Raw genomic sequence first — 14,271 nt, 5'->3', positions numbered from 1 at the left:
CTTTGCGGAGGGAGAAGAGCAAGAGAGAATCAGCACTGTCGGGTTTGGGTATCATCGAGATTGAAGCAACAAGGAGTGGCAAATCAGGCCGGAAAATCATCGATATTGAAGCAAGAGAGAAGTCTGAAAGGAAAAAAAAAAAGGGGGAGAAGGTAAAAGCTTTGTGAAGGGAAGGAAAAAATGCGCAAATATCGCGGCCCTCTGCTTCCTACTTGTCGTTGTGGTAAAGTCACGAAGATGATTACTTCTTGGACTGATAGAAATCCAGGAAGAAGGTACGCCGTTTGCTCAGAAGAAGTTGGTGGCTGCGGGTATTGGAATTGGATTGACGACGAGATGTGCCGTCGTTCTATTGAGCTGATACCAGGCCTTCTAAGGAGGATCAATGCAACAGAAAAGCAAAAAGACGAATTTGAAACTGCAGCCGCGAGATCCGAGGCAAAAGCTGCCAAGTTGAAGGCAAAATTGAGAGAAACAGAGAAGCAGCTGCGGTGGCAAAAATGGTTGAATAAGTTCCTGTAAGGGTTTTTGTGGTAAGTTGGTTGGTTGCTGTAATAATGGTGCTTACAGAGAAAAAAATTGCAGGTGGAGTCTCTCTTGGGATGCTCCAAATTGGGAATAAATGTAATGGGATTATGTAAATTGAAGACGATACATGAAGGGCAGTGTGTAAGTGTAACATATTGCCATCGGTACTGCCAGTTTTGAGGACCATGGATGGAGCAAATGGATCTATAGTGTATGATGCAGATGGTTAGGGAGAAGTATATTGTATTGTTTAGCTTAAACAAGTCTTTGTTGTACCCACAGATTAGTGTAAAAGCGTGGTTGAACCCAATCAATGCTAACTGTAATTTTCGGCAAGTAATGTGATGAGAATTATTTATCCCAATTCGCATGTCATGGGCTTTGTTAGATGTATTTGATTTATCTAGTCAACAAAAACTGCTATACCAAACCATACAAATATAAGATAGTAACTGCATAACATTAGAATATAATTAGCAAAAGGAAATTACAATGATGTTTGCCTGTAAATACAGTCAACAATCACTTTCATAGGAAACAGACAAATACACAAAAAGCACAGTCAACAATCACTTTCATAGGAAACAGACAAATACACAAAAAGCAGTGACCTGTGTCCATATTGCTAGATACCAAGCACAGGCACATGCTTTGATTCCCCACAAAAGCCTATTCAAAAAAATATCATTTATAGTTTCAACATTCTAGTTACATTCATTTACAGTCAACAAAATCACACAAAAATATTTGCAGGTCCAGCAATACTTCAAGAACTTGTTCTAGATGGACCCTTTCCTCTTCCCCTTCCCCTGCCTCTTCCTCTTCCTTCACCTCTTCCCTTGCCAGTTTCCAACATTGAAAGGTGGATCTTTACCCAAATAAGCATAGTTGAGATTAATAAAACCTTTGTCTGCTTCTGTCAGTGGCCTTTTTGATGTACTTCTCTTGTGCCTATGAACTGGTGGTCTTGAGGTGGATTGCTGGGACTGAGGTTGATGTGTTGGTGGCTGCTGAGAAGGCTGGGACTGAGGTTGATGTGTTGGCTGCTGCTGAGTTTTTTGCTGATTTCTTTGTCCCTGATTCTTGCTTACCTACATATTAAAGAAAGCATTTCAGATCACAAAAAAAGGTCACAAACAGGCTGAAAGTTATAATGAAGTGCAAACGCACACGTTGTCTTTTTGTTGGTGCTTCGTGCTGCTGCTGATTACATGGTTGTCCAGTAGGTGGTGGTTGTTGAGAAGGTTGCTGTTCAGTAGATGACTTAGGAGGATTCTTGCAAGTTTTAGCATTATGTCCAATCCCTCCACACTTTCTACAGTGGATTACAACCCTCTTTCGCAACCTTTTGCCATGATCTTTTCCTTCTGTAACATCTCTCTTTCTAGCTTTCTTTAGCTTACCAGGTTGAGTGACACTTGCTGGTGGGTCCAACTCCAGCATGTTTGACTGTGGCCACTGAATATCTCCATTAATAGGCTGCAACACATTATCATAGATGGTAAAAAATACCTCCCTATGATAGCATTTAGCCAACATTTTGTAGGGATCCTTTTTAGCTCTATGTAGAGCAGCAATTGCATGGGAACATGGAATGCCACTCAAGGCCCACAAATTGCAGGTGCACTCATTTTTGTCAAGGTCAACAGCAAATTGGGCTCCCCGTGGCCCTTTTGCTTGATAACCTGAGCCAGAATTCCATGTTATTTCCCATTGTGCTGCACGTTTGACCCTTTCTTCCACAATTTCTCTAATGAGTGGTCCACCATCTAACTTGTATTTTTCCATTGCTGCCCTTCTCTTTTGGATCCTTTCCATCAGGTATTCCCTAATAGCCTCCATCATAGAAATAATAGGCTGGTCCCTAGCCTCTAAAATATGGGCATTAAATGATTCACACAGGTTATTAACCAACATATCACACTGTGTATGTTTGGAAAAAAAGGCCTTACACCAATGTCGAGGGTGTGGTCCCTTCTTCACCCATGCATGTGCTTCTTTGTCATAGGCTTCAAGGTCATCCAAGGCTTGGTTGAAATGTTCAACTGTTGTGGTGCTTGCTATATGCCACAATCGATCCTTTAAACCTAATCCTGGATGTTTCTTCTTGAAATTCCTATACATGTGTTGAACACAGTATCTGTGTTCAGAATTTGGTAGAACCTCTGCGAGTGCTCTGTCCAGTCCCTACAAAAAATATCACAACAGGTATAAGTTAGATATCCAAGCCAAGTGGTGAGTTTGAGGGCAACAAGTATGCTATATTAAAAGTTCAGGGGCTTGTTTTTACCTACACTAAAAGTTAAGGGGCTTAAATTCTGCTATACAAAGTTAATGGGCTTATTTTTACCATAGAATAAAAGTTTTAGAGCTCTCATTAAGCTTTTACCTTCTGCTGGTCAGACATGAAAGTATAATGTCCCTGGTTCTGTATTTCCAGGTCGCCACTCAAGAGGGTTAGGAACCATCTCCATTGCTCCGTGGCCTCCTTTTCAACAGCTGCCCATGCAACTGGCCAAAAGCCATTGTTGGGATCCACTGCAATAGCTGTCAACAGCTGGCCTGGGTATCTACCTTTAATATGACATCCATCCAAACACAAAATAGGTCTGCACCCATCTTTAAAGCCTTTCTTCAGTGGGCCAAGGCAGCAGTACATCCTCATGAACCTTGGATTACATCCAGGTTCTCTAAATGGAGTGAACATAACCTCCATTGTACTGCCAGGATGAGTCCTTTTAATTTCTTCACAATATTGTCATATTTTCTTGTATTGTGACTCAGCTGACCCCTTGATCTTCTCTATAGCTAGTGTCTTGGCCTTAGCTGCAACATGCTTAGATACTTCTGCCTGGTAGTCTTCATGGACTGTTTACCTTAACTCTCTTGTTGGCAGATTGTTATTTGATCTTATCCTCTCTACATACCTGTCAGACAGCCACTTGGCTGTAATATTCTTATTTTTTCATGCATGGCTGCATGTTTTATGGACATCATGCAGAATCTTTACTACCAAGTCCTTTGTGCCCAGAGCCTTTTCTATTGAAGCAAATACAAACTATTTACATGGTTCCCTACACTTGGCCCTCACCCTGGTGGGCTCATTTTTACTGGTCCAAACAGGTTTACCCATCCTAATCCCATACTCAGTCACAGCAGATTTGAATTGTGCTCTTGACTCAAACTTCATCCCAATCTCGAATTTGGGATCCCTGAGGAATTTCTCTAGGACAAAGTCTTTGTATCTCCCTTTGAATTCATCATCTGATGAGTCATTGTCACTGCTCAGGTGATCAGGGATGTAATCTTGTTGGAGTGAATCTATATCCTCTGGTCCCTGGCTAGTTTGTTCTACTGATCTGGTTCTCTTTCTCCTAACTTGTTTCTTTCTCGCACCTTGCTGTTGTGTTTCCAGGTCAGTTTCTGTTTGCCTTCCACAAACATTCTCCTGTTCTGAACATTGCGTCTGGTCAGTTGTTTCATCTCTCTGCTGTTGCTGTGAAGTTTCACCACAGCCATCAGTATTCGAATTCAAAATGTGCAGCATAATCTCTTCACCACCATAGTCATTGGCACCACTAAATCTATCATCTTCTTCCTCTACTTGGGATTCAGATTCATCATCTATGTTTTCACCATCTGCTTCATGTTCACCTTGCTGTTCACCACCATAGTCAGCTTCATGTTCACCCTCTGCTTCATGTTCACCTTCGTGTTCACCACCACCATAGTCAGCTTCATGTTCACCCTTTTCTGTCCCAACATTACTAGTTGCATGAGTGCTTTTTGCTGTTTTTTCACCCCCTACCTTTTCAACCGTATCTACACCTTCTACTGCCCTAACATTACTATCCCTTTGACTATTTTTTGCTCTTTTTTCACCCCCTACATTCCCAACCATACAATCCCTTCTACTACTCTTCTCAGTACCTACATATCTAGTTATGCATTCTTTCTCATCTACTTCCTCTATGACAACTCCAGTTTTCTTTTTTCCCTTGTCTGGTAACTCTATTATTACAGCATTTTTCAGTTCTTCAATTTCTGGGTCTGTCAGATGATGGCAATACACTTCCATCACCTTGAATTTATATGCCCAGTCACAGAATGTCCTAACATGGGTATCACTAGACAATTCTCTCAAACCAGTCCTCATGTCTGCAACTGGTTCAAGGTAATAGTATAAAATGGTTGCATTACGATGACCAACTTTTCCAACCATTTTATTCAACTCATGGATTGACATACGTTCAGCATCACACATATCTATGTAGGCCACTTCTCCATTCTCATAACTGACATAATTTCTCCAATTTATTCTTCCCCCATGGTGTAATCTTATGCTAAATATTTCACATTCTGGATCTGCATATCAATATGAATATATTGTTTCAATACAAGTTGGGCTACAACAAATACAGATAAATATACTATTCAAATTCAAATATAATTAATTAAAATTTCAATTTCTTTTTCACATGCTTTTTAAAAAAGTAACCCTAATGTAATGCTTAAATCGAAGTTAAACAATAAAAAAGTTCCAACTTTTAATGAAATGCTAATTATTCGTAAATTTCTACACTTTTTGAACAACTAAACAACAAACTTAGGTGCCCACCACCATACCCCCACATCTAGGACCACTGGCACGTCACTTTCAGTAACCCCCACCACCAAAATTTTACTCTCTTCACCCATCTGACCACTAAATATGCTATCTATTTCACATTTAAAGGTTCGAACGAATATACATACCATAAGCGAGGACAGGATCAAAATATTCATTTTCCGGCCTGATTTGCCACCCTTCCATTGTTGCTTCAATGTCAATGATACCCAAACCCGACAAGTAGGAATTAACTCTCTTGCTCTTCTCCCTCCGCAAAGATCCTCAAGAGAAGATGAAAATGGGTAAGGCTGTTGCTGTGAAGTTTCGACTAGCAGTTGGGTTGGGTTAGGAAAATGGAGGGAATGTGGAGGAGTTGTGCCATTTTTGTTTAGAATATGCGGACAAAAATGCCCTTTGAAGAAGCACACTTGCATTCGTGTGAATTGGTCCTCCGGTTGCAAAACCGGAGAAACTGGATAAAAGGGCCACGATTTCCCACTTTTACAAGTTCAAGGGCTTAAAGTCATCAAAAAATAGATAAGGGGCTTAATTTTACCTATACAAAGAGTTAAAGGGCCAATTAGATAATTTGCCCTACTGTAAATTATGTACCGCAGAAAAGGGATCCCTACTGGCATACTCATCTACCCGGTTTATGCGGTGCATAATCCGTTCATGCGTCCGCCAATCTATACGCCAAGCATTTTTTGCCAAGTAGAATTACATCCAAGAGTTCCCCAAAGCTCATTCTTATGCATTTTCCTTCAGTTATAAACTGGTTTTCATTCTTGATGATCGTCATCTTGCATTAATACGCGGAAAGCTCACAGTTAAAAGAGCTTAGCATTCTTCATGTCACTCATATTACAAACAAAATGCTGTTCTCCATATGCACAACGCACATCCATAAACCTGGCTATCATTCGATGCTTAGAAGCAAGAATCTCAGTTCTACAGTGTTAAGCACCTATACAACAGAATACAACAAATACCATCATGTTGTATTAGAGGCACATAAGATGGTGCATAACTTGCAGCGTCTACAAGACTGTCAAATATGTCCTGTTCGACTCTATCCAACCTACTAGGCACATATACTTGGAGATACAAGTTACTCCTCTTTTTTTTTTTTTTGGGGCCGCCGGGGGTGGTAGAAGTCAGACATACAAGTGCAACTACACGCAAAATTCAGCTCCACTTGAAGCAATGAGCCAGTGAAATGAAGCAAGAACTTTTCAAGGCCAACCTTCAATACAAGCATCAAGTTTTCAAATCTGGTGATTAAAATAGCAAATGAAAGCGTCCCTCTCCCCATATTCATATTCATGTACAACACCGATCCACAGCATACGGTTTGGGATCAACCTTCCCAGGATTGCCCAACACCATATCAACAATCATTTCAGCAGTCCCTAGAGCCTGAAAAGAAGTATTGGACAGAGACAAGGTCATGTGTTATAACAGTAAAAGAAAGTGAAACAAAAAGAAAAAGATGGAAAGTAGCTTCAGCTGCATCCGACATAGCCCGAATTTACAGGATCCACAAGCCATATTCATATGTTATACTAGATTGTGCTTTTATGCATCACACCAGAAGGAGAGAAGTTGAAAATTACCAATGTTAGTCCTTCACCTTCATGCCCTGCAGCAATATAGAAGTTTGACCATCCAGGAACAGGTCCAATCACTGGTTTCCCATCAGGCACTAGAACACATGATTGATTAGTCCATAATAAAACTCATCTTTCAGTGGGATTCTAATTGTACACATTTACAATAATAAGAATTCTATATTATTTTTTTCTTTGGTACTTACTGTAAGGTCTTAGTCCAACTCTCACTGCTCTATTTTTCTTCAACTCATCCAGAGATTTTTCTGTCAATGCAGGAAAGAACTCTGCAGCCCTCTGCCAAATGCGGTTGATGATGGACTCATCTACGTCCACATTGAACCCTAAAAGCTGCCGGCTGCTTCCTGGGACAACACAAGAGGCAGGGATGTTGTTATATATTTTGGTTGACTTAGGGATGTTCTCTTACTATCAATCAGAATATGCAGCTTTTAAGTATAATCTTTTGGGTGCACCATCAGTAGCATCAATAAACTTACTTTACCTGTAACAAAGACACTCAAAGGAATTCAATGCTCCCATGCAGATGGGCACAGACTGATACAGAGAGAAGGAATCAAGAAGTAGAATGAAGTTGAAGTTGAAAGTACCGAGAATTAGGTTTCCTGAGGTATCCATAGTGGCTGTCATTGAGACAGATGTAGCCTGGGCATCATAGAGGGGTCTTTTATGAGAAGCAGTGGATGGCAGAGATGCAGATTGGTGATTAACATATCCGGCCTCCATGAGACCATGATTTAGTTTGAAGGAATTAAAATTCTCAACCACAAGCAGGTGGCCCTGTCAAACACATTAGAAAGATGTTTGACTTCACAACAGATTCTGGAGGAAAGAAAAAAAAAGAAGCACCAGTACTGCTACATTATATAATCAACTTTGCTAGCAAAATTTGAATTTGCTTTGAAGATCATTCACTGAAAATCTAGTTAATGCACATCTACCACCACTGCTCTTACATTGTGCCTAATTCTACAGCAGAACCTACTTTTAATCACTCAGTTTCCAAGGTTTTAAATCTGCATCACATATCTTATTCTGACCTTTCGAGGCTTTACGGGGATATCCAATTTAATGTTTGTACTCTTAATCAACTCATGCATCAGAGTTCCAGTCCAACAACCAGCTGCCATAACAACAGCCTTCTTGCTGAAAATTGTATTCTTCGAAGTCTGAACAGCATCAACCTCTCCACTGCTGCCAGATCTGTTCAAGTTCCGGTTAACTAAAAACTCATCAGTTAAATCTGGGAGAAAGTTCTGCAAAATAGAGAGTACTCTACCAACAAACCTCAACAAATAGGTTGCAGGCTCATGATAAAATTCAGCATATCTCCCTTCAGTGGCAAAATGCCTGTTCTCCTACGCATAAAACATTAAGTACACAATAAATCCAATGAAGCTGTCTAACCCAAAATAAAAAGGGGGGAAAAACAGAAGCACTGAGTGTGAGAGAAAAAAAGAACCTTCTCAAGGAATGCAACTGCACATCGAGCATCTAATTGGCAGTCATCAGGTAAATAAGCCGCCGTACCTTCCTTTCCGAGCACAAGCGCAGGTTCTTTCAACAGCAAATCTTGGTTGGACAAGAACACTGCCTCCAACCCAGCATCACATAGTTGCTTCACCTTCGCCTTCAACAAGGTAGATTCCTCCTTCGTTTTACCAACCAATAAACTTCCTATCAAACATCAGCAATGTTCTATAGATAATTAGCACTTGAGGATAATTCAAAGAAGCAATATATTTGTTAATGCATAACAAGTTTTTCTTATCCTCCTTTATATTTCATGAAAACTGGTTCATGCATGAGTGAAGACAGGTAATGTTCCCTCTAAGTGTCCAATTCACAAACAATATGATCCAATTAGATTTATGTGCTATGCCACATACGAGGAATGAGCCAAGTGAGCACAGAGAAGCTTCACCTTAGAAATCCAGAAATTAGGGTTGAGTGCAACTAATGCTCACTAAATATAACAACTTATTAGATAGGAGAAATGACCCAAGCGAGCACTAATAAGCTTCACCATAGTAACTCATTAATTTAGAGTTGAACCCTACTAATTCTCATTGGATGGGGCATGCCGGCTAAATGCAGCACATCATTCGATTCAGTTGACGATTCAAAAAGCTAGTCAATTCCACCATCCATAACAAACATTGTTATACCACCTTTCAACTTTTACGCCTATTATGCCGTCAGTGTATTCAGTAATCTCGGAAAAATACAGTAGAAATGGGCAAAAGAGTGAAATCGAGCACAATTAACTTAAAGCAGAAACATTAAAATGTCATAGAAAACACAAAAACAGAAAAGACTTTATAAAGAAAAATGCCTGCAGGCCACCATTGTGGAGTCATTTCCAATGGGGAAGGGAAGGATGGGAGTTAAAATTAGTACCAGTCTTCATCCATCCAAGAATCTGCAAAGGATTCAAGCCCTGATGTTGCAAGCTCTCAGCCAGATTAACCCACAATTGATGGCTTCTAGATGCTAGCTCCCATTTTTCAGCTCCAGGTGTCTTGTTTATCCTCCATATGTACCCCTGCCCTAGAACAACCCCCAACGTTAACATCACCAAAGAGACTGCTAGCTACAACCAATCATCAAGCCGCACCGGAAATAGATACACGACACATGCTCTATCATCTTAAGGAAAAAAAAAAAAGAGGTGTACCAGCTCCAGTGGCACCGGCACAAGGGACGGCAGCATCAAGTATGGCGACGGAGAGATCCGAAAAGAGGAGGAACTGTCGGGCGATGGTCAACCCGATGATTCCGGCGCCAATGATGACGACGTCGAAGGAAAGGGAGGATTGGGACTTAATAGTTTCCCGGTTGGGCGCATTGGTAGCATGGAGCGGAACTTGGGACAGAAATCTACGAGTCCTTCTATTAGCTGAAGCTGAAGTTGACAGAGGTATATTATTCAGCGGCTGGTCCGGAAGACCATAAAAACCTGAATTCGAAGCTAAACGACAAGGGCCATCAAATGTTAGATTTAGAAGACTCGAAACGGAGTTTGAGGCGATTCTTAGAGGCATCGAAGCCATGGGTTTGAAGGCAGCAGAGTGAAGACTGCTACTGATGGGGGTGAGGGAAGCGGAAAGGTATGATGCCGGCTGATGATGGAACATGGAAGGTTACGTACGTTATAAAATCAAAACCGAACTCTCAGCTGGCTGGACCTGGAGCTTTCAAAAGGATCGCGGGAAATGATTGGTTATGTTGCTGGTGGGTTTGGGCTATTACATTTACGGGAGTGCTGCGAAATATTTGATGAGAATTGAAACGGATTATAGGATCAATTGCAAAATAACTATATCCTGTCTGTTAGAACTATACACATTGAATTTATATCTACTAGTTGCACCACCTATCTACCTAATTACAAATTTATTTTTTACATAATAACATACATTCACACTTGCTAGTGAATAAAAACTTTATATATATATATATATAGATTAAGATGGGACAAGATATATTTATTAGAGTGAAATTTTGATGTTAAACTCGTAAAATTTTATAATTTTTACGAAATTACAGTATAACTTGTCGTGAAAAAACATACTTATTGTTTTACATTTTTTCGTATTTGTTACATCTTTGATATTATTTTCTTCATCAAGCTATAAGATTAATGCTTCCACAAAATCAATATGGAGTTTGGAACATCATTTTAACTTTTACAACTAACTGGAAATGGATTGCTTTCCTACTTTTTCCTCCTCTTATCAATCAAAAATTGAGCTCAATTACATCTCCATTTTTTTTTCCTTTTCTAGTTTTAACCCTTTGTAAATATTTCTACATATTTACATACAGTATCAAAGTCATCATCTTACGGAGAAATATCACAAAGGGTTAAGAAGGAGAGAAGAATACAATGAGATGAAAGTGGCAACATCATATACCCCGATCCTTGAGCCCCTGACATTGCAAATATTCCGTACCCTGATATTCTTGTTCGCTAATCTCCACATTTACCACGCCCAAATAAAACAACTCTCCAAAGCAATTTTCTTTTTGATTCGGTCAGCGTAAGCAGCAACATCAGAAATTGTTAGAAACCGGAAAAAAGAAAAAGAGAAAAATTTACTGTGAAGTTGCTAGAACTACATGAAAGACAGGCTAGACAGCAAAATAAAGCAAAGTGGTAAGTTTTCCACAAAAGGGGCATCAAAACGGAGTCAGCATTTTCATTGCAGTTATTGTACCATTCTTGAACTTTTGAACGATTCTTTTCCCCGTATTTCCTTTTATTCTTTTTTCTTTCCTTCTTTGTCTTTTAGCGCAAGTCCTTCGTAGACAGCTATTTTGTGTGTAACTCATAATCGTAGGCCCTTAATCTGGGTAAAAAGCTGCTCGTATTTGATTCTTCTGACGCAGATTTGCTGCTGAGGGAGGAGTACAATGCATTGGTAAAGTCGGTTAGGATTGTCGTGTGGATGTGCAATTAATACATAGCCCCCCGAAATGCTTCAACAACAGAAGGGTACTAAGAGCAGCAGCTGCAGCAGCAAAACCATCAGAGGCACCAGCCAGCAGGGGCAAGCCCCAGATAGATACAAAGAAGTGTTCGAAAGGTTCAAGGACATGGCAGCTTTGGACCAGGCACTGGAGCGTCTAAGGGTCCTTGTTAAGAACAATGTATGGGACTATTGTATTGTCTGGAAATTGGGAGATGACCCTTCAAGGTTAAATGTAAAATTATCGCAATTCGTACTACAATTTTCACTCTTATCCTCGAGAAATTCCAGTTGCCCTCTAAGCTTTTTTCTGTTCTGCTTGAAAAGAAGCCTTCTTGCTTATCGATTTGTGGATCTTTTTATTGATTGCAGTTTCATTGAATGGAGAGGTTGCTGTTGCAGTGGTGGGAATTGGCTCGAGAATGTGAAAGAGGAAAGTGGCAAAGATCAGTATTTGTTTGCTCAATGCAGGGATGGAGATTTTAAGCATCCAATAAGAACCAAGGCTTGTGAAAAACTCGCCAAATTTCCTTTATCAATACCACTGTACTCTGGGTATTTTTTGCAAAGATAAAAACTACTTCTTTCTCATTACTACCTGTTTAGAGCCTAAGATGAACCATTCTTCTAATATGTGGGAATCAAAGCAGGATTCATGGGGAAGTAGTAATGTCAAATCAAGCAAGGTGGCACGTGAATTCCAACAACACTTCTTCGGATGAAGCGTGAGTTTTTTTTTCCTTTTGGCCCTTTAATCTCTTTTCCTCTCTAATGATCGCGGTCTTTTGTTGTAAAAACTAAAAAGCCTGCAGCTCTCTAGGTCTTGCTCTTTAATCGTAGTCAAATGCAACAGAGGATATCACTTCTTTTCCAACATCACCATCATAAAGAATTTTTTTCCCGTTTACCTGGGTATGATTGATGAAAGACAACAGTCGCAATTGGTAAATTTGCTTTCAAGTCAGGGTATCATCTTGGGAGCAATTGGACTTCATGCTTGTGATCTAGACACTCCTTAACTTTTAGAATTCTAACTAAAACAAATTACAAGGCTAATAGGAATTTAAGCATAGTTGTGTCGGCACCGCAGGATTGGAACCCAAGTTTTAGTACCAGTTGCGGGTGGTTTGATTGAACTCTTCAGCACAAACCTGGTAAAAGTTTATCTTGCTTACCATTTCTCAATAACAAACTGAATTCTTCTTTCTAATCTGCAAATTACGTTATTGTGATTCTGTAGGTACAGGAAAATCAACAGATAATTGATTTTATCTTGGCTCAGTACGTTCCTGTTGAACTGGAAACCATGGCTTCTCATCGGCGTACACAATTAAATGCCGCAGAACCACCGCACAAACCGTTTCTTGATGATTGCTTCAATAACTTGCCAGCATCTGTTTGCCACATGATACCTGTCCCTAATCTTCAGTATCCTACCTTTATACCCAATTCGAGCAATCATCCTAGCTTTGAAGGATCTTCCATCAGTTCCGATCTCCCAAAGGATTACCAACTGCTTAATGTATGTTCAGGTTCAGCATCTTGTTCCACTTCACCTGAAAAATCGAGTGGAAGACATCCAGGAAATTTGGATTCAAGAAGAATGAAAGATCCTAGTTGTGGTTTTGGAAGTGCTAAATGGGCTGCTGAGACAAATGAAAATCTGAGAGGCAGAAACAAGACAGAAAGAGACAATTACCACTCCAAGAACCTCATAACAGAGAGGAATAGAAGGCACAGGATAAACCATGGTCTCTTAACTCTTCGTTCATTAGTTCCCAATATTTCCAAGGTTCTGCGGTGATATCCTTTAAACACCAAAAGCAAAGACTTTTTCCTGCTCTACATGTTTTCATAATGATCTTTTTGTTTTACTTAGATGGATAAAGCTTCAACGCTTGCGGATGCATATGATTACATACAAGAGTTGCAGAAAAGTGTGGAAGAGTATCAAGGTAAACTCCGAGATTTGGCAGAGCAGGAGGCCAACATGTACAGTTCAGAACAAGAGGTCCCAAAGCCGTGCAGAGAAATTCAAAGAACTGATTATCAACCAACAATTGAGCAAGGTGACAGCAGACGCCATTCCAGCACCAATGACAAAAAACAAGGGAAGGTGAGAAGGTCCCTGAACATTCAAAGTATAGATGTTGATATCTAAACAGCCAGACATTGTTGTATTTTTTTAGGAATCATAAAAGTTTGAGACTATCATCCCAAGTTTGCTTAAGTTTATCCCTTTCTGCAATTGTTTCGATGAGCGTAGGTGAAAATTGAAGTGAGCCAGATTGGCACAAGGGATTTCTTGGTGAAGATCATATGCACACAAAAAAGAGGTGGCTTTTTGAGGTTAATGCAGGCTATGGATTCTTTTGGACTTCAAGTGACTGATGCCAATGTCACAACTTCTAATGGCTTGGTCTTGAACGTTCTCAAAGCAGAGGTGATACTTTTTGAAATATTGCATCTGTTGCTAAGTTAACTGAATATTAATTTATCATTGGTGATCCAGCCAAACAATTTAACAAAGAAAGGACCCAATTAGTTCGTCCTTCATATCCTTTCATGAGATATATGGAACGGTAACATGTTTAATTTTATATTTTTTTTTCCCCTGAAAGGCTTTCAGCGAGGAAATCCAGCCGACGACTCTGAAGAATTCATTAATGGAGTTGTTTCTTCAAGATGGCCAAGGAAAAATACAGCTGGCCTGAGAATACAGGATACTGAAACTGAAATTTACAGAGCTTCACCATGCTTGTCCTTAATTATTTATGATGCATTACTTTTGTAGCTAAATAACTCCATATACAAGGTAAACTTAGCCAAAATATCAGCCCAAATAAGGGTATTGTAGAAACATTGTTAGTTTAAGGCAATGCTTGAAAATCAGAAGTATTAGCTGTTACTCCAGGTTAATACTTCCTCTAAATATCTGGACCAGTTCTGAAATTTTGTTCCTGCAACCCCACTGGTCAATGGTACATAAATCTTCTGCAAATTTACTTTATACTCTTGATTATGTGTACGA

At 39.8% G+C, this 14,271-nt stretch overlaps 3 protein-coding genes across 4 annotated transcripts; 1 reads left to right on the top strand and 2 right to left on the bottom strand.

Moving 5' to 3' along the window:
• Positions 1-1,355: 1,355 nt before the first annotated feature.
• On the bottom strand, positions 1,356-3,244 carry LOC113774194. Its single transcript, XM_027318758.1, has 3 exons — positions 2,918-3,244; positions 1,699-2,715; positions 1,356-1,619 (listed from the first exon to the last, which is right to left on the bottom strand). Exons 1-3 carry the CDS (start codon positions 3,242-3,244, stop codon positions 1,356-1,358), a joined length of 1,608 nt encoding a protein of 535 aa, XP_027174559.1.
• A 2,747-nt stretch (positions 3,245-5,991) lies between these two features.
• LOC113783796 (glycine oxidase) lies at positions 5,992-9,872 on the bottom strand. Its single transcript, XM_027330017.1, has 9 exons — positions 9,446-9,872; positions 9,169-9,318; positions 8,231-8,445; positions 8,056-8,126; positions 7,809-7,971; positions 7,359-7,548; positions 6,954-7,112; positions 6,754-6,842; positions 5,992-6,556 (listed from the first exon to the last, which is right to left on the bottom strand). The coding sequence occupies exons 1-9, from the start codon at positions 9,819-9,821 to the stop codon at positions 6,461-6,463; spliced, it is 1,509 nt and encodes a 502-aa protein (XP_027185818.1). The 5' UTR covers positions 9,822-9,872; the 3' UTR covers positions 5,992-6,460.
• A 1,224-nt stretch (positions 9,873-11,096) lies between these two features.
• Positions 11,097-14,241, top strand: LOC113780498 (transcription factor bHLH90-like). 2 transcript variants are annotated; one of them, XM_027326302.1, is made up of 8 exons: positions 11,097-11,468; positions 11,613-11,795; positions 11,891-11,965; positions 12,331-12,394; positions 12,481-13,032; positions 13,120-13,356; positions 13,507-13,683; positions 13,862-14,241. In XM_027326302.1, exons 1-8 carry the CDS (start codon positions 11,248-11,250, stop codon positions 13,952-13,954), a joined length of 1,602 nt encoding a protein of 533 aa, XP_027182103.1. In that variant the 5' UTR covers positions 11,097-11,247; the 3' UTR covers positions 13,955-14,241. The 2 variants fall into 2 exon arrangements, with proteins under 2 accessions (XP_027182103.1, XP_027182100.1); XM_027326299.1 differs by having other exon boundaries at positions 11,888-11,965.
• The last annotated feature ends 30 nt before the right edge of the window (positions 14,242-14,271 follow it).

The sequence above is a fragment of the Coffea eugenioides genome, chromosome 1, assembly GCF_003713205.1.
Source record: "Coffea eugenioides isolate CCC68of chromosome 1, Ceug_1.0, whole genome shotgun sequence".
NCBI lineage: Eukaryota > Viridiplantae > Streptophyta > Magnoliopsida > Gentianales > Rubiaceae > Coffea > Coffea eugenioides.
This window is presented reverse-complemented; position numbering and strand designations above follow the sequence as displayed.